The following is a 26,495-nucleotide window of genomic DNA, read 5'->3' as shown; positions in this document are numbered from 1 at the left end:
GGTCTGTTTTGCAGGAGACTGTTGATAAAAATGGACAGGTTGCCTTTCAGGAACATTTTCCTTCACACAATGGATATTTTGTTTTAGGAACCTCTGATAAAATTCCAAGCAACACTATTAATATCGTTTGGTCTCTGATGTACAATTTTTCTCTCTTCTGAGATCTAGGGATATAGCCCAAGCTATCTGATTTACAATTCTACAGAAAACACCCCCTCTCATATAATGTCACATTGAATCCCATGGCCTTCATCTTCTACAAGAAATGCGTGTCTCTGTATATGTATCAGGAATAGCATTTGTACATTGATTAAATGGACTTGTTCATTAAAGCTCATGTTAAAGAATATAAAAGTAAGTCTTTAAAGTGTTACCATGATTCTCTTTTTTATTCTTTATTTTTATTTTGTTTTCACCTATAATAGTATTTTAAACATTATTGCACTGACTCCTCCCCCCTTTCACTGTTGGTCATTTTGAGTTTCCTTTATAAAAGAGAGGTGTAATAAGCATAAAACATTAACATGATCCCTTTCCTCTTATTTATTTATTTCACTATATATACCACCCCATACTGTACTGCTACTGTACTGTACTGTTAGGGACGTGGTGGCGCTGCGAGCTAAGCCACAGAAGCCTGTGCTTGCAGGATCAGAAGACCAAGCAGTCGTAAGATCGAATCCACGTGACGGAGTGAGCGCCCGTCGCTTGTCCCAGCTCCCGCCAACCTAGCGGTTTGAAAGCATGCAAATGCAAGTACTGTAGATAAATAGGGACCACCTCGGTGGGAAGGTAACAGCGTTCCGTGTCTAAGTTGCACTGGCCATGTGACCACGGAAGATTGTCTTCGGACAAAACGCTGGCTCTATGGCTTGGAAACGGGGATGAGCACCGCCCCCTAGAGTCGAACACGACTGGACAAAAATTGTCAAGGGGAACCTTTACCTTTATACTGTACTGCAAAGCACTTCCTGGGTGGTTCACAGCAGAAGCATTCCTTTATCTTTTTAATCTACTGAAATGTAAGTAGGGACCTACTTATATATCAGTTTATAAAGTTCCTTGATGTACATTAAGGGGGCTATATTATCTATAGCCAGGCTGAGACTCTGGAACTCCCTGCTTAAGGAGGTTTGCCTCACTCCTTACTACAATGAGTAAGCCATGAGAACCACAGTGAGAAGAGGTTTTTCTCTCTCAGGGAGGCTTCTGGTCTCCAGCAACTTTATTCAAGCATGCCTGTTGTTTTTCTGGGCTCTTGGGAATGATACCAAACTTTCTATATTAGGAAACTGACTGGATCTATTTCACCTGTTTCAGACATCTAGCTATGCTAGTCTGTTTCAGCAAAAACAAAAGTATTTGGGGGTCATCTTTAAGACTAATGTAATTCAGTGGGAACTTTCATGGATGTGTCTGAAGATGTGGATAGTAAACCTTGAAAGCCAATTTTGACATAAATCTGTTAGTCCTAAAGATGTCACAGTATTTGTGCTTTTGTTGTTGAATTTGGGTGTTTTTACAGTTTAATCCAGTGGCTGAAATCTTGTTGTGCAGTAAGTTGCACCAAAATAGGCCCATTAAATTAGGTGTTTTTTGGTGAATCAACCCTTCCATAAATTCCATTGATTCAACATGCCTACTTAGCTATGTCAAAGTAAGTCACAACTAGAGTAGGCCCATTTGAATCAACAGAACTTACAGCGGAGTTGACTCACCCTACTGAATCAATGGGCCTACTTTGGTCCCACCTACTAAGCTAAACAGTAGGTTTTCAGCTGTTACGCATCTACTTGGAAGTAAGCTCTCATGCCTTCAATAGAGTTTAGGATCACAGCCTTTATGTTATGTTGCTAATGCTCTTAATTGCCATTTTTGTTTGGTTTTGTCTGCTGCTGCATCCCTAATAACTTCGTTAAAAAATGTACAGTAAATGTGTATCCACTATATTTTGTTGTTGTCTTAAACTTTGAGGAGATGTAGAATATGAAACTTTAAAATAAGAAGTGATATAAAAAGATCACACAGGAAAAGGCTGTAGTTTCCTCCAAACCAGGCAACAAGGAAACTTGCCCTTTGGAAAGAAAACCCAAGTGTTAAATATATAATCAAGGATATTTTCCTCTGTGCAGTTTGTTTGTTTATTGAATGATTCATCAATTGAATTACTAGTTAATTTGCATCCAACTTCTCCCCTAGTAGACTTAAAAGAGCACATGTTCTCACTTTCTCCACTTTATTCTCACAACACTCCTGTGAGGTAGGACAGGCTGATTTAAAAAAAGCAAACACCCCCAGTATCACACAATGAATTTCATGACTCAGTGAGGCTTTGAACTGAGTTTCCCACCTGCATGAGAAACAGTGTGTTTTATATGACACACCAACTATTAAATATTGCAAGAAAAGAGGAGTCATATAGATGTCTACCAGCAAGCATGCCAAAACAACAACAGTAAAAAAAAGGTCATAATTATATTAGCAATTTTGATTGTAGCAATGGCTTTACTGCTCCATCTGTTTCCTGTTTGTCTTTACTGGTATTTGTTGACCACCTTGGGTGCTAGTTTTCAGGGGGAAAGTGAGATATAAACACAATAAAAAGTAGGGTAAGTGATGTCTGAGACATGGCCTGTCACCAGTTTTGAACACACCTGCAGGCTCTTGGTTTCTGTGAATTCAACAGCTCAGAAAGGAAGGGTTAAGGCCTTCAGGTGGCACCCAGTGATAATCCCCAGTCCACTAAACCAGATGCAATTGAACATTCAAGAGAAAAGTACAGTATTAGATTAATTCATTAGCAACCCCTTCCCCAGCTTCCTTGCCTGGGGAAAAGCCAATCCACCAGACCCAGGGGGAAGCCCAGGCCGCTTGTGCCTGAGATAATCACTCCCCAAATGCCACTATAATAAGAAGTCACTCTCTTAAGTAGATTTGATGGCATTATTTCACAGCCAAGCCACTCTGCAAGTGTAAAGTGAGGAGGAGCACAGGACAGAGATGGAGATGCAGGAAAAGGAAAAGAACCGCACAAATATATTGTTCAAAAGATACACTATCCCTGCATGCAATTCCGAAGGCCCCTTGCACGGCTAACTTCTAATTAATAATTAAGCTCTGTTCTTCAGAGGATGGTGCTCTAGAGAGGCCTGGCTTAACAATTTTTTTCCTTTACTGGTACAAATGAAAGAAGTGGTACAAACAAGAGGATTTAGGGTTCATCGGCTACTTTCCTTGTGCCATGTCCAGGATAAGTGGTCCCTTCCTTTCTCATGGTTTGTTAATAAGCAAGCCTGCAGAAAATAAGGGACAAACATGGGCAGGAAAATACTTCTTGGGACTGGGCACCAAGGAGAAGCCCATCTTATGGATGGCTCATGCTGGTTTGGTGCCTACTTGTGAATGGGTGGGGTTTGACGACTGACAAGTATGACCGAGACAGCAAATACTGAGGGGCAGCCTCCAAACCCCTTGGCCAGCTGCTTCTTTTGGAGGACAGGGTCGTGTGTATCACCCAGGGCCTGAACTTATGCATGCATGCATTTTATTTATCCCATGCTTTCCTCCCCTTAAAGGGACCCAAACTGGCCCTCAGGTTGTCCACCTGCAAGTGTGTGCACATGACCACCCCCATGTGGGCAGGGGACGCTTACTATCTGGTTGCCGGTGTTGAAAGCCTAAATTTGGACACAGAAGGGAAAACTGCTACCGACTTGTCCTTTGCCTCAGACAAGAAAATATTTGGGACCTACAGGCCTGCCTCACAGCGGGATGCCAGCAGCTAGCTGGTTTTACAAAAGAATCATCTCTGATCTGGTGGGTTGGTTGTCGTCTTCCGGGAGGTGTGTTGTGGAGAAGGGAACAAACACAGAAGGAGAAAGCTTTCCGGTTTGGGAAGTGGGATCAACAGGTGGCCGCTCAGCAAAGCCCAAAGTACACTGGATAGATCCTTCCTTCCTCCCTTGGGCGGGAGATGCTGGTCAGAGACACAAGTCAGAGTGAGGGGAAGGGCAAGCTTCCCCTTTGGGTCTGTTAAGTGAAAGGCACCCAGGTCACACACATCCCCACGGGCGGGGAATGGGCTGCACTTGCACCGCTGGGCCAAAGTACTACTACTACTACTGCTACTACTATCATCACTCCCCGTCTTCTTCAATCCGCCTGCAGCAGGTGCCCGTGTTTCGGGCCAGCCCCCTCCCGCTCGGTTGCCAAGCGCACTGGCTGCCCGTGGAATCACAGCTCCTCTTTTCCTCGCCTTTCTTCCCGTCTCGGCGCCGCCGCCGGCTCCCCGCAGCCCCCCCCCCCCGCGCGCCGAAGGGAAGCGGCAGACAAAAAAGGGGACCTTGTGCCTTTAAGGCCGCCCGCTCGGCGATCCCTGGTCGGGAGCGCACGGAACGGGGCGAGCCTGTGTGGATCCGGACTAGAGGGCGTTTACCCTGGACAGCGCGGGGGGGGGGAGGAGGAGGAGGAGGAGGAGGGGACGGGCCCAGAGCGAAGGAGCGAGCAGGAATGGAAAAGAGGCGAAGGCGGAGAGGGGGGCACCGCCGCCGCCGCCTCCTCCGCCTCCAGCGCTCCGTCAACATATAGGAAGAAAAGAGGGGGGGGCGCCGCGGAGGTGCCGCCGGGGGCAGGGAGCCCTGCTGGCTTCCGTCCCCTCCGACCGGCGAGGAGGGCCCTGCCGTGCCCAGAGACGGCCCGAGCGCCGGGAGGTGAGCGGACGAGAACCGGGTGGGTGGGGAGGGAAAAGCAAGCTCGGCGCGAGCCAGGTGGGCGAGGGGAGCGCGCGCGGCACCTCCGAGAGGGGGGGGAACCTTGCCCGGCGCGCCGGGGGTGGGGGTGGGGGTGGGGGGGACGCCGGGAGGCAGCAGAGGTTGGCGGGAGGCTGGGGACATCCGAGAGGGTCCGCCGCCGGGCCTTTGAGGAGAGAGGAGGGACGGGAGCCCGGCGGCGGGAAGGGAAGGAAGAAAGGAAGGGGTCGAGGAATTAGGCCGTCCCCACCTCCGCAAGGAGGCTGGCGGGGCGAGCGGGGGCGTCCTTCGCCCAGGCCTACCCGGCGGGGCGGGGGGAGCGACCAGGACGCGGCAGGGGACTGAGGGGGGTAGCCCCGAAGAGGGGACGCCGGAGGGGGTAGCCCTGGTTTTCGGACCAGGCCCCTGGCGACGCACCTGTGCGGGGAACCTTGAGGTGCCTCTGCCGAGTGCCAGCCAAGTTCTCTGGGGGCCGTTTATTCGGAGGCTCCCCAGGGAAGGGCATTGCGCGGGCGCCCCGCCGCCCCCCTTCCCGAAATGCATATGACCCTCCCCTCCCCATTCCCTTTGCATGCAGAAATGAAAGGCGAAAAGGCCTTGGCCGCTAAACAGCTGTGTGTGTGTGTATGTGAGAGAAATGCAGCTCATAGAGTATGGACATTTGGGTGGGGGGGTGTTAAACCTGTCTTCTGTTTGCAAAGACCAGCATGTATGACTTCTCATTACCCTTTCTGGTACTCTCCCTTCCCCTGCCACTGGTTTTATGCGGCCCCTCTGCAAGGATTGGTTGATTCTAGAAGTTGGTTTGGACTTTATTATCTGAGCTTCTCAGCTTGGTCAGGTCACATCCCTCAAAGAGGAGCAGGTGGGCTTCGCCACCTTTATCTGTCTCAGTGTCTTGGCTGTTTTGTAGGTGTCTCTGTTTTGTAGGTGTCACCTGACTTGTAGGGTGATACTGAGAACCTACAGATCTTCCTGTGTAACATCACAAGCACCCAGGCAATGTAAGGTGTGGAGCAGTAAGGATGTCCCCCGCCCCCCAATACACATGAGGTGGGAAACTGCAGCCCTCAAGTTGTTGCTGCACTGTAACTCCCAGAATTCCTCCCCATGGACTGTGCTGGCTAGGGCTGATGGGAGTTGCAGTCAGACTGTATCTGAAAGGGCTGTACTTTGCCCATACTTGTCACCTCCCAACAACTGTCTGTTCAGAATCTACTGCTCAGGTAATCTCCAGGGTCTGTACCCCTTGCATTTCCATTTTTCTCATGTCAAGCATGTTCCTAAACTGATGCCAGCACAGGTAACATGGTGTTCATTTGAGCTGCAGTCCATGAAAGCGTCTGACAAATACTGTTTTGTTAATTGCTGAAACGCTGCTAGACTTCTGTTGCTTTTGCTCTAACTCTGTGTAACCCATAGTGTGCGGTGGTATTCAGAATAGGCTTTAATGAGAGGTTCTGGACCCCAGGCAGAAGAGGTGTTGGGGGGGGAGAGGGGAAGTGCTTTCATTTTAAACCATGGGGGCTGGAGTAAAGAGGAGCAAAAGGCACACATTCTTGCTGAGATACAGGCTGACCCCAGTGAGATACTGTGGCTGTTTTATCAGACTGTTATTGTTTTGTATTGTGCCATTTAGGAATGCTTTTTAAATTTAAATTCAGCACTGATAGCTGTGTGCTGCAAGAAGTGCTTCTATTTAGTCGTTTCCCTTCCCCTCCCCTCCCCATCCCCTTGAATATTTTACCCATTCCAGCAGGGTTTCTGTTTGATGGGCTATGTCCTGAACCTCTTGACCTCCCAGCTTACCACAAAGCTGTCCTCATGTGCCAGTAGTCGGCTGAGCCGGCTGCCCCATCCCACGTCAGATGTGCCAGCGCCAGAATCCTGCTGTCTGCCTGCCCTATTCTTTACTGGGCGGGGAGGCTGCAGTCTATGGGGATGAGGGGTAAAGAGGGGTCCAGCTTCTGAAGTGGGCCTGTGTTCCTCACTATAAAGGGCAGTGATGTCATTACGTTGACGCCATCTCCTGGGATGGATACAGATAAGAACTGTGTGGGAGGGCACTGGAATCACTCTCTGAAGAGGTTGGAGCTAAAACAAGCCCTGGTTTTGGCTGGCACTCAAGACAAATAAGAGTTTGAAAGGAGAAAACTATTCCAGTTTGGTTTCATGCTGAATTGCAAACTAAGCGGGAGGAGGGGACTCTGTTGCCAGAACTGCTTCTCTCTCTCCCGCCCCCCCCCCCCCCCCGCTTTCAAAATACATTCTGTCACACACTGGGCAAAACGTCTCAAGAGTTCATGGAAGGGGGTGCATGCCTGGGAGAAGAGAGGAAGCTGACCTCCAGCTTCTAGTAAATGGAGTCTCAGCAGGGCTGTGTTTGTGTGTTGAGGGGCTTTTTCACCCTTGGTGCGTGATCAGGGTATTGTGGATCAGATGAGCTGGCAAAGAAAAAGCTTAGGAAAAGGCTGATCTTCCTTCTGAATCCCACAGAGAAGGCTATGTATGATATCAGCTTTGTTGATTTGTGTTTTTTAAACTCCATTAAATAATGCTACTAAAATGCTCTTTATTGTGGCAGATGATACATGAATGGAAAGAGGATGTTTGTATCAAGTTGAGGGTACATTCTGCATGTCTCCGAATTCCTCTAAGGACTGTTGGTGAGACAAGGGCACCTGTATTTTTAGAAGGGTTGTTCTGGCCCTCACAACAAAAGTAACCCCTATCCATTGCTCAGTAAAGTGTTAGCAATTCATGTGCATGGGAGTAAGCAAAAGGGTGCATTTTTAAATGTCTTCTGCAGTAAAATCTCTTCCTATAGGGACACTGAGTATTTACCTGTCATCTTGAGTCTTTCTTCATTTGCATAACCCCACCATTGTTTCTGTTTCTTGGTCACTCTAGAGGAGTGTTTCCCAACCTGGGGGTTGCAACCCCCAAGAGGGTCACATAGTGTTTTCTGGAGGTCACAGGAAACCTTATGTATATGCTGTAGCCCATGTTAAATACTGTAATTGATTCCTCAACCTTTTGGAGCGGAATGTTTAGGTTAGTGTGTTTGTGGTCTGTAAGAAAAACAGGCCCTTTAGGGGAGAAAGAAGCCTCGACTTTCTGAGAAGGAATGATTTTACTCTATTAAAAATTATTTTTATGCAAATGTGGTGGGTGTTGTGGGTTACTTGGCTATTATAAAAAGGGTCCTGACTTTAAAAAGATTGGGAACCACTGGTCTAGAGTATGCACAGATATGCAGTTTGATAGATAATAGATTGGTAGAGAGATGCAAAATCTCTAGAGACCTATCAAGTTCAAGAAATAAGAAAGGAGTTGGGAATTGAGACTTTAGTCCTTCTAGGGCAGGGAGATTTTCTTGACTTAAAACTCCTAGAAGTCCTGGCCGGTACAGCTAGTGATGAAAGCTTCTGGGAGTTTTAGTCGAGGAATATCTGGGGACCCAAGGTTGGGAACCACTGTTCTAGGGACTCAACTTCCTACCGCAATTGTACAAATAATCTCATTGTGCTACTTAAGCAGAGAGACTGACCTAACTCATTTATTTAGGGCAGAGTTCATTAAGCTTATTGAATAAATGCTAGCCAAGTACTTGTCATTATGATGGCAGGATGTGTGTTTGAATGAGAAAGCCCATCTGTATGCAGCTGCTTAGGTATGTATGATGGCAAAAAGCAAGGCTCAGTCAATGGCACTGGGCAGTTCCTATTTGAATGGCTACTTGCTTTTTGAACAGTAGCACTTTTTAACCCACTGTCTCTGTGTAACAATAGCCATATACAGTGGTGCCTTGCTTAGCGATTGCCTTGTTTAATGATGTATTCGCTTAGCAATGAGGTTTTTGGAGCGATCTTGTGCTCCGTTTAGCGATGTTTCCAATGGGGGAATTTCGCATAGCGATGTTCGGGACCTTGCTTCGCTTAGCGATGACAGTTTAGGTCCCCTGTTTCGCTTAGCGATGTTTTTGACAGCTCCGTTTTCGCTATTTTTAAAAGGTGTTAAATTGTTTAAAAAGGGTTTAGAGTGCTTGAAATCGTTAGTGCACTTAATAAACCCTTTGTTAACCAAATTTGGCTTCGTTCTGACTCTTTTTTAAATTTTTGGTGATTTTTTTCCTCCCCCATTGAAATGCATTGAAAAGATTTCAATGCATTCCAACGGGGGAACCGCGTTTTGCTTAGCGATATTTCCTATGGCAATTTTTGCTTAAGGACGGCAATCCGTTCCCATTGGAACAGATTATCCGGTTTTCAAAGCATCTCTATGGGAAAACGCGTTTTGCTTAGCGATGTTTTCCCATAGCAATGAATTTTTGGAACCAATTAAAATCGTTAAGCGAGGCACCACTGTATGTAGATTCAAGCAGGAAGACATGTAGGAGGTAGGGCAAACCCTGTTCCCTGGTCCTGAGGACTCTAGATTTCAAGCCTTTTTCCTTTCTCTATAGCTCATCCCTTCCATTTGCGTAAATCCATTTTTTTTGGTCCTCCTGAAGCTGGTTGGAATGTTGGGAAATGTCTGTTGCTCTTCTCAGAGGTAATATTTGCATATATATTAATCACTGTTTTGTTGTGGCAGCAATTGCCAAAAATGCATCCCATTTCTATCTTTTTAAACACTTCTTGCCACCCCTAATAGTTTGAGGTTAAATTGAAGTTAGCTGTTGTGATCATCCTACATGTTCATTTTGGGCCAGAGCCGGGAACCCTTACAGATTTCTAGCATTGGCACCAGTTTGATTCCCCTTTATTCTATGGCTGCAAAATCCTAGCTTTGAGTGAGAGATCTTTGTCCCTCCTTATATTTCGGTCTATGACTTTTGGAGTGTTGACAGAGAAAAAATTGAGGAGAGGGAGGACCCAGGAAGGGAATGAGTTGGGATGTAAACGTAATTAACTCTCAGTAGAGTTTTCTGTTTGGAGTCTGCAAAAGCAACTCAATAATTCTAAAATGCCTGGAATAGAACTGGGAGTGGAAGATAACGTAATTTGTGGTGATGCCCCATGGATTGACCAAGAGAGAGAAACCCAGCTATGATTTCCTGGGAATGGCAGAATGGAGTACTCTGGGTGCTTCTGCAACTCTGGAATGGGATCAGACACGTAGGACCAGCCTAACCACCTCCTTTTCTCCCTGCAGGTTGTAGCCCTGGCTCCATGCTGAAGAGGAAGTGAGGAAGAGGAGGAGGACCCTCTCACAGTTGCTGCTTGACATCTTTCTTAGGGGATCCATGTTGCCTCATTGCACCCACTTCCCAGTGGACTCTCAGGTACTGGGGTTTTGTCTGAAGTAGAGACCAAGGGGCTCTTGAGCTTGGCAAGAGCGCATTGCTATTCCAGAGGCTTTTGCCATGTCATGCACTGCTCTCTAACACTTCATAAATGTGCCTCTGAAATAAGTGCTCTTTGCCTGCAGCTTGAATTGGCTTAACCTCTTATTCTAGCATTCTTACCTTGCTTTCTCAGATACCTCTGAATGTGGTGTGGAAAAGTTACCTTCTTGGACTACTTCTCCCCAAGCCGTCATTGACTCTGAGAGTTGTAGTACAAACAAGTTGACTTTCCCAAGATCTCCTGTGTCCTGCCACTCAACTTTGTCTTGATATCCAGTACTGTCTCTAACCTAGCCTGTCTCCTTAAAGAATACCATGCATAGTGGTTGCAGCCACCTGTGCCCTGTGTGCACTGGTAAATTAAAAAGTGCAGCAAGAAGTTTAACACAACAGCATGGAGAAGCCAAAATTAAAGGCAGCTGGATTGGCCCATGTCAAAAAGTGAAGGGCAGACCTTTGTAAAGCGAATGGCTCTTAATTGCCTGTTTACAACCAAAGCACCCTCATATAGTTACATGGCAGCAGGAGTAGCTTGCAGTAATATGCCAATCATGGGAAAATCTCAACAACTCTGAACCTAAGCTCAGAGGGAACAAGAAGGCCTGCGGTGAGTGGCAGGTGGTGTTATAGTCCTGCTAATCAGTGAATCCTGGGGCTTCAGCCCTACAAGTCCTGGCTCCATTACACCATTGGCTGTATGTTGGGAAACTCTCCTGGTACCCTGTCCTCTGCCCCTGTTGCCCAGCTCTTCAGCTTGCCCCAGGGACTGATGAGACACAGCTTCAGCATGTTCCTAATTCCCAGGATTTCATAAAGGACTCTCCTCTCTTGCTTTGCAGGGAAGGGCAAGCCTGAGGAGCTAAGGAAAACTGGGCTGTATTACGCCTTTAGGGCTGAATCTCTGAAGCAGGAACTGCTCCCCCTGTTGGATTGCCTGGTGAGGGGCCTGAAGTGTCACCTCTTTGAGAAGTGAATCTGTGTAAATGAGGGGTCAGGAGATGTGCGGCTCTGTAGATATTAGTAGACAACACCTCCCATAATATTGGCCATACTGCCTAGGAGTGGAGGCAATCTCTGGACTGCTGCAAGAGGTCCACTCTGATGTGAAACTTCTCTGTGTCTCCATTTCCCACAGCATGTCCTGGTTTAGTGGCATCCTGGTGCCCAAGGTGGATGAGCGGAAAACTGCTTGGGGGGAACGCAATGGACCCAAGCGCCATCGCCCCACACTTTGCGGCCCACGCTACATGAGCTGCCTACAAGACCCGGAACTGGAGCGAGGAGGCAGTGGAGGACTGGGGCTGAACTGTTCATGGCAAGAGGACCATTATGGCAAGAAGCAGGCACAGCCACTCCCTCTTCCATCTAGTACTGGGACAGGAGATTTGGGACTCAAAGCGGTGGACCTGGGCTTTGAGGAAGGTGGTGGAGCGGGTGAGGCCAAGGGATTCTCGACCGGCGATTGTGGCCGGCGCCTCCTGCAGGTGTTCCGCTCCAAGCGTTTCCGCTCAGCCAAGCTGGAGCGCCTCTATCAGCGCTACTTCTTCCAGATGAACCAGAGTTCATTGACAGTGCTCATGGGAGTCTTGGTGCTGGCTTGTGGCATCATGTTGTTGTTCCACTGTGCGCCTGGCAGGCCCCGCGTGCCCTATGCTGCTGCCCTGGCCGTGGCAGCTGCCCTCTTCCTCTCCCTCATGGTCCTCTGCAATCGGACTGGCTTCCACCAGGACTGCATGTGGGCGGTGAGTTACCTGGTCATTGGAGCGCTGTGTGGGGTGCAGGCACTGGGCACCCTCTTGGCTTCTCCACGCAGCGCCTCCGAAGGGGTCTGGTGGAGCATCTTCTTCATCTACATCATCTACACTCTCTTGCCCGTGCGGATGCGAGCAGCGGTGCTGGCAGGAGCCGTGCTCTCTGTGCTTCACCTGGTAATCTCTTGGCATCAAAACAAGGCGGATTCCTTCCTTTGGAAGCAGGTAAGCAGGGAAGGATAAGGAGGGCCTTGGGAACAAAGGGAAGGGTGCTGGGAAAGGCAGGCGAGAAACCTGACACAAATGGAACGGTGGCTGTGCTTTGCTGAAGGCAGAGCAGTGTGGCCTTGTGGGGTTAAAAGAGAGGCACTGTTTTACCAAAAAAAAAAAAAAAAACCCAAAAAACACATCATGGTAGTAGTAATGAGTTCTGGTTACTCAGGCCTTATTCTAAAACAAAGAGCATGTAGCCTATCACAAACTTTGGCAGAGTTGCTTTCTTTGGACGGCGACTCCTAGTAACCTTGTCAATCGGGGAATCTATTCCTGGAGATATGTAGTTCACAGAAACATCCTTTTCCTAACTCTGGCCTAACAATCAGTCTAAAGCAGGGGTCTCAAACATGTGGCTTGGGGGCCATTTGTGGCCCCCCAAATGATAGTTTGTGGCCCTCGCCTTGCCTGGCCCCCCAAAGCGCCCACACATCCTCTGCTGTCAAGAGTAAAATAAAAGCCTTGCCTCGCTCACCGGCTCTCTCCCAAGACAGCACCTCTTGCACCCTCCATCCAGAACTGCAGCCTGCCTGCCAGCCCACCTGTCTGTCAGCTAAGGAAACTCCTGGGCGGCTTCCTCGGGCTCTGGCTCTGCTTGGCGGAAAATTGATGCGGCCCAGCCTCACCCAGACTCTGCCTCTAGCAGCCCCCAGGAAAATTGAGTTTAAAACCCCTGGTCTAAAGTTTCTGGTTCAGCAGCATGGGGAGTGGCCGCCCAATGATATATGGTGTCATAACATGAGAAACTGGGTCTTATGGGAAGATCTTGTAAGGTCCTTGTGTTTTGCTGCCCCTCCCTTTTCCCCCTATGCCACCGTTGCCACACTCCTGTTTCAGTGCATGTGTGGTGAGCAGAACGTTGTAGTTCTAGAACTCATTAGATTCTGTAAATGTCACATATATACACTAGGAAAATAAGGGATTAAACGTTTTCAAAAGAGACAAAATGATTCTCTAAGGATTAAGCAAGATAAATCACAGGGGAGTTGTGTTGATTAAAATCAATACGTTTATTCATAAAAGCTTATTGAGGATGTAGGATGTGTATATTATTTTCTAAACATGTCCTTGTGTTTTGCTGCCCCCTTCCTTTTCACCCTGGGTGCTCAATGATGGTGGAGATCCGCCTGGAAATTTGTGTGGCTGGAGCTGCTGCCAGGTGTGTTTGCCTCGCACAGAATCTGACTGGCCTCTCTGCAGGATTTCCCCTGAACGTTCTTAACATGGGGACAGTCTCTGTGGTGGTGGTGGTGGTTCATTGGTACCAAGTGTTTGGGGCAATTCTAAGGTGAGGAACAGAGGAAGTTGGGGTGGAAATTTTAGATTTTTGAGGGGAAGCATTTGGTGCTCTACTTTCTGTCCTCCTCTAGTTGTTCTAGGTCTCTATAACCCATGTCCCAAGGTTCCATGAATCTGTGTGCATGTGTGTTTACACCAGTTCTGTCCCAGTGGCCCTAATAGTTATGCCTCTGATCTTATTTCAGTCCTGTATGGATTAGGAGTTGAAATTTATAATGATTTGTATGGGGAAAGAGTTCTGTGGTGGTCCAAAGATGAATAGAAAAAAAATTCTGTAAAGGAGCATAATGCCTTATCTGTTTTGTGTCTCAGAGGGCACTGTGGCAATAACAACAAGCTTGTGGACCCTACAGAAAACCATTATGTACACCCAAGTCCTGAGGATTTGACTTGTGTCATCACAATACTATTGTCGTTACAAAGTCAGCACTATAAACCTCCTACTTTATCTCTATCCTTACTTTTTACATACTTATGATGTAACTCTTGGATTGGGTTCTCTGTTAAATTGTTTGATTGGTGAAGTGAAAACAAGAAGTGTAATTTAAATGTGCAGATTCATTGAACCGATTAATGGAAAAATTCAGCTTCTCTGTGTTAATTGACACTTGCGTCACCTTTGTACTCATGTTCCTTGTCCTCTGTAAAGCAAAGTAACAAAACAATTTTCCCTTTCTTATATTTTCATCCTTCTAAAATTCATTGAATTCAGTACAGTATGCTGAAAAGTTATGTAATTGTGCTGCAATTATGATGTTCTTAAGCTACTACATTATTTACTCCTTAAACGCAAATCATGGGAATAGTGAAAGTCTGTGCTACAGTGGGATTAATGCTGGACCTCAAATGTGTACTGTATAGTGAACGTGTGAACAAGGAGGAGAGGCAGAGAAGCCTCAAAAGGATGTCTAAATAGAATGGTCTGAGATATTCCAGGTCCTCTTGATGATGTATGTGTAAGCCTTTGAAATATATTTAGAAATGCGTTTTTAAAACTTCAGATCCCTGAAAATTTGCAGGATGTTTTTTTCTTTAAAGTAAAGGAAGTGTTTCTTTGCTGGCTGCTGGGATTTGCAAACTGAAAGATGATTGTTTTCTTGTAGAAAAAAATGGAGTTTGGCATCTCTAAAGTCATCTGTCTGCTGGATGACTGTTTCAGTGGTTGCAAGGAATCAGATTTTTCTCCCTCTCACCTTGCTATGCTTGCATCTGCTGCGTCTTCGCCTTGGTTTCATTCACTTGCAGTAATGCTGCCCGTTTGTTTCCTCTTTCTCGCCCCTTTTGTCCTGGTCACACTTAATATTAAACAATTTTTCCTGAAGGTGATTAAAAATACAGTTTCTCTTGTCAGCCTTTCAAGGATATATAAATTGTTTTGTTCTAAGACCTGACATTACTGTACAAAAGGAAAAAAAAATCCATGAAATAAAACTAGTTCCCATATGATGCTTGGAATTCTTGCAGCCTGTTTAAATAGGAAAGGAAAATTACCTTGACTCAGCACCGTCCAGAACTTGAGAGTCTACGGAGTGAAAGTATTTACTAAGAGTCCAGTTGCACGTGGGTAATGGAAAGAGAATTCTTTCTTTTGTGTACCTGGGAAAATGTTTTTTTTTTCCAAATGAGTGATTTATGCCCTTCTCCATAACTATGGATAGAACCGGCTATATCTTGGTAAGATCAGAAGCAGCAGCTATAGTCAGTCGCATTATGGGAAAGAATGGATCCTTAACATGACTTGTGGGCTCCATAGTACTGAAAGCAATCCTGGAGCAGAGCAGTAATAATAATGTTTTGTGGAGAATTTGCACATTTGTAGCAGAGGATCGGTGGCCATCCATATGTTCTTTGCTTCTGTCTCCCATCAGCTACAGCCAGAATGGCCAGTGGTTAGGGATAAGAGGAGGCGTGTAGTCACAACATTGGGTGGTTCAGTTGGAGTATGAATACTCTCGTTTATGGCTAGAATGCTCTCCGAGCAGCTTCACTATCCCACTGATTTTGGACAAAGAACACCAGCCTTTTCTTCCAATGTACCTGGCCAACCAATGTAGTTGAAGGAGCCCAACTCAGGTTGTGAATACCTGAGAGTGAAAATGAATCGCGGGGAGACCTTAAAGTGACCAGAAGAAATCAGTCTCAACAACAGAGGACTTCGAATTTGCCAAACTGGTATTCTGCTTCTGAGTTTCACGGCTAAGCAGATATGAAAATCTAGGCTTTCTGCACTGAAGCTCATGTATTCCATGCGGCAGAAAATTTATTGCACCAACCAGGCACTCCACCCCATAAGCATGTGAGAGATCTTTTCCTTAAGGTCCATCGCTGCTCTCTCCTTGCAGCCTCAACAGCTAGTGCCTCTGTCAGGCTGATCTGAGGTGACAGACTTACTACCTACTGTGGATTAGCTGGACATGGTGTGTTTTCCAGCCCTGTAGCAATTACTTAAGGAAATACCTCTACATTATTTCTGGTCTAATAACTGCATTGTGTAATGGAAGACCTCTGTGCTGCTAACCTATGCTGGTAAGGGAATGTGTGTTTTTTCCTCCCCTCTCTCTCAGTGTCTGGAACCTAATGGAGCTGCTTTGCTACCAGACTGCAGAATCTTTATCCGTGCGGAGCCCTGCGTTGTTTGGTTTAGCTTCTTGCCCTTTTAACTCTCTTAATCTGCCTTAGAGAGCTTTGGGGAACAGCACAAAGCTTGCCTGCTGGAGGCCAAGAAACCTTCTAGAGTGACCTGGTGTTCTGCAAATGTTCTTTCTGTCCTTGTTGTGGTTGTGGGTTGAAGGCAGAGCTAGGGAAAAGTAAAAAAATTTTTGAGAGCAGCTCTGAAAATCTTCTAGATTGGCCATTTTGGGGAGCTGTATCCTGACAGAGTGAGTTTTCCAAGCTCAACCCATATATTTACCGAAGCAAAAGTAGCCCTGCAGTGTAGGACTCTGTTATTACTAGGGATGTGCAGAAGCCTCCTAATTGACTCTGTACCCAAATAAAGGGCGTAGAGAACAGGGCAACCCAACCTGTACCCTTTCACATTCCAACCCACTTCATCTCGGTCTGTGATGTTATATGTATAGTTTTAGATCTTAGGTTGTTTTTGGTTTTTTTTAAAAAGGCCAAAATATGCCAGAAAATGGAGCTGAATGCAAATCCCTATGACTGGGGGAGGGAACTATACAGTGCCCTAATTGTGTGGCCTATCCACTTAAAGCCCTGTGCCACAATCATGATTCCACAGTTGTGTACACTCTCAATCCTAATAGTATAATAATATTTCAATAAAGTTTATTAACTAAGTTGAGTGAGAGGGGAAATTAAAAGATGAAAGTTCCAGGACTCAAAAAGCTTGGTGCAAGTTTTTGACTTTGTCTGAGCGCTCTGCAAAGCGGTCAATGGAAAAGCTGCAAGAAGATACACATGCCTACACACCTTGCAGGGTGACCTCAGTCTGAGCTTTCTCTACCACCTTAGTCTTTATTAGCAGTCACTCACCATCTCCTTTGGTGCCAGCAATTTAGTCTTTTTCTTTTAGTTTCCTTTTTTTTTTTAATTCACATTGTTGGCCCTCTTTTACACTTTGCCAACACTGAATGGGATCTGTTGTGGTTTTGCTGTGCCCTGAGGGTAAACAGTATCTTCTTTCTCCACCACATCATTCCACAATTACACAAATCATCTTGATTTAGTCCGGTTTGCACATTTTCCTGAAAACAATGCATATGCCTAATTCTTACCTTTGGATTTGCAGATAAGGCTGAGAAAACACTGCTTATAGGCTAGAGCTGTGCGACTGCCTGCAACAGAGGGAGACGAGAAATGGCAGGATCTGCTCCCGTCAACTGAACTGGGAGACTTTATTGTTTTCTTAAAGTTTATGCAGTGCCTCAAAATATTGGCACCTTAAATTAAATATGGGTTCAAGTGATGTATCAGTTGATGACCTTACGGCCTATGTCTCATTCTGTTGGCCACTATTCCACAGCCAAGGTCTGTCTAGGTCTTCGGCCCATGGGTAGCTAGTTCATGGAGTTCGGGTGCTGAAGTCTTCAATATATGGGCGTGCTACATACGGTGTTGTGGATAAAGTGATAGACTAGGACTCAGGAGGCCTGGGTTTGAACCCCTTTTCAGTCATGGAAACTCACCCAGGGGTGTACAACTGGAAAAATCACTTCTTAAATATCTCACTTGACTTGAAAACTCTATTAGGGTTTCTATAAGTCAGTTCTGACTTGAAGGCACGTAAAAACAACAACAAATACAAGGTGATACTTTAATCCAAATCAGGCAATGTTTTTACGTATGTTGCTCGATATTGCCTGTTGTGACTTGCAACTGCTTTTTGCCATCTCAAGCAGGGAAGAGTCTTCCATGTCACTTGCCACTGTTAGCTGAACCTGTCCAAGGTTACATGTGAGGCGTTTTACAGGCTTAGCATGTGCTTTGAGCTGTAGGTCCTGCCCCATTATTCCTGTGTACCTCCCTATGGGTTAGTTCTTTGGGAAAATACTTATGGTCTGATTTGGCCACAGTGACACATGCCTTAGTTTGGACTAATGTAGCCCACTGTACATCAGGCTGCCTTTGAAAAATGTTCAGAAACTTCAAAGGTAAAGGTAAAGGTTCCCCTTGACAATTTTTGTCCAGTCGTGTTCGACTCTAGGGGGCGGTGCTCATCCCCGTTTCCAAGCCATAGAGCCAGCGTTTTGTCCGAAGACAATCTCCCGTGGTCACATGGCCAGTGCAACTTAGACATGGAACGCTGTTACCTTCCCACCAAGGTGGTCCCTATTTATCTACTTGCATTTGCATGCTTTCGAACCGCTAGGTTGGCGGGAGCTGGGACAAAGCAACGGGCGCTCACTCCGCCGCATGGATTCGATCTTACAACTGCTTGGTCTTCTGACCCTGCAGCACAGGCTTCTGCAGTTTAGCCCGCAGCGCCACCACATCCCAGAAACTTCAGCTGGCTCAAAATCCTGCAGTCAGACTGTTGACTGGTGCTGGCTATAGGGAGCATGTAACTTCCTTATTACAACAGCTTCACTAGCTTCCAGTCTGTTTCAGGGCCCAGTTCAAAGTGCTGGTTGTTACCTATAAGGCTTGGATCCAGACTATTTGAAGGATTGTATCACCCCATATGAGTCTTCTCAGCTTTTAAGATCTTCTGGGGCGACCCTTCTCTTGGTTCCACCACTTTCCCAAGCTTTTAAGATCTTCTGCAGAGGGCCTTCTTAGTGGCTGCTCCCAGGCTTTGGATGGCAGTGCCCTGAGAAGCCACGTTGATTCCCCTCCCTCTTGACCTTCAGTCATTAGGCAAACAACCAGGCAGGTCTTTAAGCAGGAAGTTGTCTCAGTAATGCTGGGTTTTAATTTATAAGTTTTAAATGCATTTTAATTGTTTTTATACTTGATTATTTTAATCTTAATGTATGTTTAATTGTATTTTGTGATATTTATATAGTGTTTTAAAATTCCTTATTTTACCTGTTGTGAGCCAACTTGGGTCCCCTATAGGCAGCCTATAAATAATTTAAACAAATAAATTATGTAGGGAGGTGATATATTTTTTAAAAAATACTTGACCATACTTTGTCTTTCTTCTTTGCCTGCTCCAAATGTGGATTTCAGTGAAATGTTTTCATCTTGCTCCCACTCTCTGTCTCCGAAGCCACAATACTGGGATCCTCCAGCCACCCACTCACCCGTTTGGTATCCTGAGCAGCCATGGAAAGGGAGGGGAAGTACAAAGACCCCTTTATAGGCCAGAACGATGTTTTCAGACAAAGCTTCTAATTCATTCTTTAGGGAGGGGACCTGCCTTTGGGGCGGGGGGGGGTTGGTCCTTCGTTGTTTATACGTATATCTGAAAGTGGTGTTGAAAGCTGAACTTGCCTCCTGGTGATCTAGGTTTTGTGTTGAAAGATAGATAAGGAGAAACACTGCTTGAGTTAGGAAACCTTTGTTTCTCCTGTACCCATTTAACTTGGTTTCCTGTTCTGCTTGCAGCTTGGTGCCAACATTTTGATCTTCCTCTGTACCAATATCATTGGCATCTGCACCCACTATCCTGCTGAGGTGTCGCAGCGTCAGGCCTTCCAGGAGACCCGAGGCTACATTCAGGCGCGGCTGCACCTGCAGCGTGAAAACCGTCAACAGGTGGGAGTCACCATTGTGGCCAGGTTTGGGTTGCCGCATTTATGGGGAACTGAGGTTTGGCAAAACTTGGTCCTCAATCTGTGAGGACCCTTAAAATTCTAGCTTTGGCCTCAAGTTTCTGCTGTTACTAGGTTGATACCGGGGTGAATTCACTCCTCATGGAGAAGAGCACAATAGAGACTTGAGACCTTGTCGAGTGGGCCCTGAGTTTTTAACACACACAACCACCTATGTCACTTTTTTTCAAGAAAAAGTCTGATAAATAACTTCTCATTACTTCAGAAGCTATTGATTCTTTTGATCCATATTTGTTAGTTTTAAAGTGAAGTAAGAAAATAAATTCAAGATGTAACCAAAAAGTAGCATGTAAGCAATATTTATTTATTTTATTTATTTATTTTTATTTATTTATTCTATTTATACCCCGCCTATCTGGTCGAAACGACCACTCTGTTTCAAAAATGGTACACGTTCATATGCACGTGCAATATGTTTATGTATGTACTGCACATGTAGTTATATCTGGGGTCTATAAATCTGGCTCCCACTATCTGAATCTCCAGTTTCTCAGACTGCAAGCTGTAATTTAATGGCACAGAACAGACTGTCTCTACTCCAGAGAAGGACCTGGGCCAGGAACTCCCTGTTCAGAATGTTTCTTGTAGAGTTCTTAGCTCTGCTTCTGTCTCATTCCAACAGATCTCAAAAGATCTGGACTGTAGATAACAGAGAAATAAGTTCCTATAAATTATCCTCAAACATGGTCAGTAATTTAGACTCAGGCTCTTCCCCACAGAGTAAGGGGAAATATCTTGGACTAAAGTCCCCAGTGCTACAGGCTCCAGTAAAGTGCCCATGCTGCTTGGACATGGCTGGCCAGTTTGGGGCAGCTGTGAATGGAAGCAAGTGGAATGAGAGACTCGAGATGACAGGAGGCATGAGAGGAATGGCATTGCTTTAATAAGACTAGAAAAAGGATCTGGGGCTTTCCTGGTCATTATCATTTTGTGGTGAATTTCTTGGCTTGAGGAAAACTGTAGTGGGCCTTTCTCCCTGCATGCAGGAGCGACTCCTGCTGTCTGTACTGCCTCAGCATGTTGCCATGGAGATGAAGGAGGACATCAACACCAAGAAGGAGGATATGATGTTCCACAAGATCTACATCCAGAAACATGACAACGTCAGGTACTAAGCTATTGAGGGTTGTGGTGTTCACACCTGCACCTGGGAGTGGTCATTAAATGAGTTAATTGAAGGGCACCCTGCTATGAGTACGAGGACACTTTTTACTGTAGAATGCTTCATTTTAGGGTAAAAGGTGGGGTCAGGCTGGCCTTACTAAGCCAGGTAAGAGATGGACTTAGAAGCTTTTGGCAACAGGATGATTTGTAAATTCACTTCCCTCCTTTTTCCTTCTCCCTCCAATAGCATCCTGTTTGCTGACATAGAGGGTTTCACTAGCTTGGCCTCCCAATGTACAGCGCAGGAACTGGTCATGACCTTGAATGAGCTCTTTGCCCGTTTTGACAAGTTGGCCGCGGTAAGTGAGGAAAGAGAAGTGGGGTGAGTAGACTAGACCTGGAGGAGAGGAGGTGTAGTGTCTCATGCGAAGGGCCTGTGGAGGGAAGTCTGGAAATGAAGTGTTTCGCTGCTGTCTCTCACACCCCTGAAGACCCAGAGAAGCCACCTCTTCACTTCTGCTCTGTTCTTGTCCAGGAGGCCCACCGGATAACTTCACTTTGCCAAAGAACCCCATATCAAGCCTGGACTCTGTCTGTTCCCTGCTTTTGCTCCAGCTGCCTTCATGGTCCTATATTTCTCCTCCTTGTTATTTCCCCTCCCCCAACATTTATACTAATGCTGGACAGAGCACAGTGACAGTTGTTGCCGGAAGAAGTTGCAAGAAGTAAATACTTAGGGACATCTTTTTCTTACTTCTAGATAATCCATTCAGAAATAAGTCAGAAGAAGGAAAATACTAACTTATCTTTCGAGAAGACTGGCTTTTGTGGGTACAAGTTGGCTTGTAGCCATTATAGAGACATGCAGCACCTACTTCTAAGGAAAGAGTAATGTTAACTTCTCCCCCAAAGTTAACATATATACAGTTACGTATATAGCAAGGCATACCCCTAGTCATCATAGATGTTCAACCTCCCATAGTCCCATCCTCCCCAGTTTCCTGTTCAGAAAATATTGGACTGAGAAAAGAACTTCATAGAGGGGGAAAGGGATCATGTCAGGGATGGTGGCATTTTTAAATCTCACCCCTCCTTTTTTTTCCAGGAGAATCATTGCTTGCGCATCAAGATCCTTGGGGATTGCTACTACTGTGTCTCGGGGCTCCCAGAACCACGGGCGGACCATGCCCATTGCTGCGTTGAGATGGGTGTTGACATGATTGAGGCCATTTCGTGAGTGTGGGATGGGGAGAGGCTTGGCTTGCAAGGGTTGCACATGCTCTTGGGGTGGCCAGTGACCATTGCTCTTTGTGACAAGTCCCCAGAGAGGTAGCTGTATTAGTCTGTCCTAATAAAAGCCATTCAGTATCCTGAAGCACCCTAAAGATGAACTGATTTAGCTTTACAAATGTGCAAGCTCTTTTGATTGGACCGCAGTTCATCAGCTGCATGGACCAATCTTATCCTTAGCTGGCATGTGTGTGTGCGTGTGTGGGTGTAGGTGTGTAAGAGAGAGAGAGAGAGAGAGAGTTTCCATAGCAGCTTCATGGGCAGCCCCAGATAAAGAGCATTACAATAGTCTGATCTTGAGACTACCAGAGCATGGACCATGCATGGTGAAGAGCCCAGTGTCAGGGTATGGATTCAGATGGGTAATCTGCCTCAAGTGGGAAAAGATGAAATGGACCACAGACGCTACCTGGAACTCCACTGATAGCACTGAGTCGCAAAGTATGTCCAGACTATGAATCTCATTCTTATTGGAGAGAGTAGCCACTCGTAAAAGAAAAGGAGGCCCCCAAACCACAGACGGAGGCACCCACCCACAAAACCTCTGTCTTGTCCAGGTTCAGCCTCAGCCTGTTATCCCTCATCCTCCTCAGGAGCACTCAAGGGATTGGCGTCCACTGCAGAAGGGTGGAAGGAGAGATAGAGCTGGATGCCATCTACAAACAGTGGACCCTTGACTTACAGACGGCTTGACTTACAGACTTTTTGAGTTACAGACTTCTCTGGCCGCAAAATTTAGGTTTGACTTGCAGAGTGAGATTTGACTTACAGACCAGAAAAAAACCAAAATGGAACAAAAACGGCCTGTTATGGGATTAATCGGTTTTCAATGCACTGTAGGTCAATGGAGACTTGACTTACTGACTTTTTGACTTGAGAAACGCCTTCCAATACGGATTAAGTTCTCAAGTCAAGACCCCACTGTATTGGTGACACAAAGCTCCAAAACACCTGATGACCTCCCCCAGCGGCCACATATAGCTATTAAACAGTAATGGGAAGATGATCAACCCCTGTGGGACTCCACAACTGAGAGTTCAAGGGGTGGGCATCATCTCCCCAATCTGCACTCTCTGAGGGCATTCCTCTAGAAAGGACCGGAGCCAGGACAAAGTCAGGTCACCAATCCCCAACCCAGAGAGCCTACCTAGGAAGATACAGTGGTTGATGGTATTGAAGGCCACTGAGAGGTTAGGGAGGACCAGCAGGGACATTTTGCCCTGTCGGTCTCCTTCAAAAGGTCATCTTGCAAGGTGACCAATGCAGTTTCCATGCCTGAACCCAGACTGGAAAGGGTCGAGGGAGTTGGTCTCGTCCAGGAGTGCCTGTAGCTGATCGGCCACCACTGTCCACTAGCTTGCTTAAGAAAGGAACATTGGTGATGGGTCTATACTTAGTTGGTAATGTCATCCATTGCCAAGCCTGTTTTTTTTTTTACAGATGGGCCTAATGAGTGTCTCCTTGAGGGCACGGGGTACCCTGTCCTCAAGGAAAGACTCATTAATGATGGCCATGGCCCATTCCATTGTTCCAGACCTGGCAGCTTTTATGAGCAAGGCTAGGCAAGGATCTAGGGAGTCTGTGGTAACCCTACAGCAGTCAAGCACCCTATCAACCTCAGCTGACATTACAGGCTGAAATTGTGTTAAAGTCATTGGACTAGGCAGCACAGTGGCTCAATCTGAGGGAAGATGGTGGTCAAGGTCCTGGTTGATGGCCTCTCCTTTATGTTTAAAAAACCTGCAGCACATTATGGGTAATATTTTTACTTGAGATGCATTACTTCCATACTTGGTTCCAAAACTGCCTTCTGTACTGCAGAAAATCAAATTTGTTAGTTGGCTGTAGAGAAACTTAGTTTATATCAATTGCCAAATGCTTTGATAAGTTGATAGTGTCCGCAGCTGTTGTTCAGTAGATCCTGGAGCAATGATAGTTTACATGAGATACCATGACTGGTGCTATGCTTGCTCTGAAACAGAGCAGTTTAAGCCAAATTGTGAAACTGAAGAAATTGTGAAAGCATCCATTTCCTCCCCATAATTCCTGAAGTAATATTTGGGCTGGTAGGGCAGAGGAGGGTGTTGCCTTGTGTTGTCCTGTCTTCCCTTCAAAGCCCTGGAAAGTCCTGCTGAATGCCAGTCTTTCTACCCGCTCCTCTCATTCATCCTGTACCTCCTGAAATTTTGCCCAGTAATGCCCAAACATTGTTGAGATAATCTTTACAGCCATATGGTCTAGAAATTTCCTTTTCCCCCCAAAGATGTGAAAGCCAATGTCCTCAAAGACTGTCAGTTCTGGAGTCATTGTCAACTCTCAACATGTGTAGTATAGCTGTGGGGTCTACCCAATGTGTCTGTGTTAGATTGACTCTGTTCTGTTTAGATAGTAGTAGGGAAGAAAGAGAAATGCAGCTCAAGGGACAGATAAACATGAAGCTGGAACTTGCACCAAAAACCAAGAGTGGTTTTATCTGAGACTGATAGACTGAGGAAAGGGGTAGCCTTTTCCCCTCTGGGACATTTTAGGCATTTGCCGCTCCCACATTGCACATTGCCTTGCCCTTAGCCACTCTAAATGGGGTGGGTGTGAGGGGTGAACCCAGCAAAATTTATGGCAGACCCGTAAATTATAAGCCGCTTCTTGATGGAAGAACAATACTGTGTCATAAGTGCCCGGACTTCCCACAGCATCTCTCTCTCTCTCTCTCTCTCTCTCTCTCTCTCTCTCCAGTTTGGATTAGGAAAAATTATGTAGGAGAAGGCTGTTGGTAGTTCCTAGTTGCAGTAGCTATATATTGGCCCAAATTGTCTTACCTAGTTACACCGGCATAGCACAAATGGCATAACTTTTGGAGGCTAAGAAATCACTGTAGACATCATCAGTTGCATACTGAGTTGCATGACTCAGCATGCAGCTGATAATGTGTACAGTGATTTCTTAATGTGGAGCACTTTACCTCCACAATGCATGCCATTTACCTAGCTAGGCAATAGGATTCCGGCCATTATCTTTGGTATTAGAGCAGTAGGCTTGTCATTCCCAGGTCCACTCATGTCTTGCTTGTGGACTTCCCGAGGCATCTGGTTCACTTCTGAGGAAACACCATGATCCAGCGCTGCTTTTCTTAAAAACTGAGGTGGCTTCCTCGATTCATTGCAAGAAAAACTTAGTTTGTTTGAAACAGGGTGCATCTCTTTGCTGACATCCTCGTGGATGAATGTGCTTCAAGAGACTGCCCCAGACATTTTTGTCCTCCTGTCTGTTGAATGTGCTCACTCTTTAGTTATTGCCAGATTAACCTTCTTAACCTTCTTGGTCCAAGTTCTAGAATGTGCATCCTGGTTCTCCTCCACACTGTGCGGGTTCCCAGACTCTTTGCTGCAGCTGGGTCTCGTCTCCTGAGGCTCTGCTCTTTTTCCTGCCAAGTTGCTTTCCCCAGTTCCAGCTTTCTTCTCGTTTTGTTTCCACTTCTAAGGCCTTTAATCACTGGATGCTCACTCACATGCTTCTCTATAGTGGTTGAGGTCATAAAGGAGGAAGGGAGGAGAGCCGTTTTTTTCCATATGAAGTGGCAAGTCTGTGCAGAAGTCTTGCAAATTTCCAGAGGTATCCCTTGAAACTTCGCTTGTAACATTCACACCGTTGGCTTCTGTGGAGCCAGCTAGAAACCATTTCAGGAGTTCCTTTTATTAGAATCATGTTAGTGATAATTATAATAAGCTACTCTCTGTGATGATATTGTTTTCCTTAACTCTGCATAGCAGCGAGCAAAATAATTCCTTTTCCAGAAGTCAACCTACTATGTGTAAACATCCAAAAATAGAGCCTGGTAGTGGGTTGGGAAAAACCTCTCTGGTGAGCTATTATGCAGTTGATGATAACAACAGCATGTAGAAGATCTTTCTCCTGTGTGGTGTACTCCAGATGTTTTGGATTACAACCCCCTTCATCCCTAATTAGGATGGTCAATGATAAGAGATGATGGCTGTCTTAAAGATTTGAGGTCAGAGCAGATGGAAATAGTGTTTCCGTATCCTCCTGGTTCTCTGCGGAGCCAGTAGAGAACTGTTGGGTCGCTCAGTGTTTTAGGTTTCTGGCTGCAAAGCCAGAGGTTGGGAGTTCAGTTCCCCACTGTGCCTCCTCAACAGGGGCTGGAATTGATGGTCCATACGGTCCCTTCCAGCTCTGCAGTTCTAAGGCTATTATTATATCAGTGCACCAGCAGAAGCCTCTGTTTTTGGTAAGATAAAGACTTTCTTTTTTCAGAAACCAACCTAAAAACAGCCTTTCTTGGGGGTGGAGTGTAACACAAAGTCTTCTGGGGGCACAATTAGCCATTCTGGGGCCAAACACATTTTTTTAAAAATTGGCGAGGTTGGGAGCAGGATGTGCTGGAAGCCCACATCTGCACTTTTCCCACCCTCATGTAGCTGTACAA

At 46.0% G+C, this 26,495-nt stretch overlaps 1 protein-coding gene across 1 annotated transcript in view; it reads left to right on the top strand.

Annotated features, from left to right (window-relative positions):
- Positions 1-4,207: 4,207 nt before the first annotated feature.
- The window catches only part of ADCY6 (adenylate cyclase 6), a 56,054-nt gene continuing 33,766 nt past the window's right edge, over positions 4,208-26,495 (top strand). The window contains exons 1-8 of the mRNA XM_072990836.2: positions 4,208-4,709; positions 9,214-9,302; positions 9,906-10,035; positions 11,234-12,074; positions 19,434-19,583; positions 20,647-20,768; positions 21,012-21,123; positions 21,870-21,997. Coding sequence (XP_072846937.2) covers positions 11,235-12,074; positions 19,434-19,583; positions 20,647-20,768; positions 21,012-21,123; positions 21,870-21,997 — 1,352 coding nt within the window. The 5' untranslated portion in view covers positions 4,208-4,709; positions 9,214-9,302; positions 9,906-10,035; position 11,234. The remainder of the gene's footprint in view (positions 4,710-9,213; positions 9,303-9,905; positions 10,036-11,233; positions 12,075-19,433; positions 19,584-20,646; positions 20,769-21,011; positions 21,124-21,869; positions 21,998-26,495) is intronic.

Source organism: Pogona vitticeps, chromosome 2 (assembly GCF_051106095.1).
Source record: "Pogona vitticeps strain Pit_001003342236 chromosome 2, PviZW2.1, whole genome shotgun sequence".
NCBI classification, from domain to species: Eukaryota; Metazoa; Chordata; class Lepidosauria; order Squamata; family Agamidae; genus Pogona; species Pogona vitticeps.
This window is presented reverse-complemented; position numbering and strand designations above follow the sequence as displayed.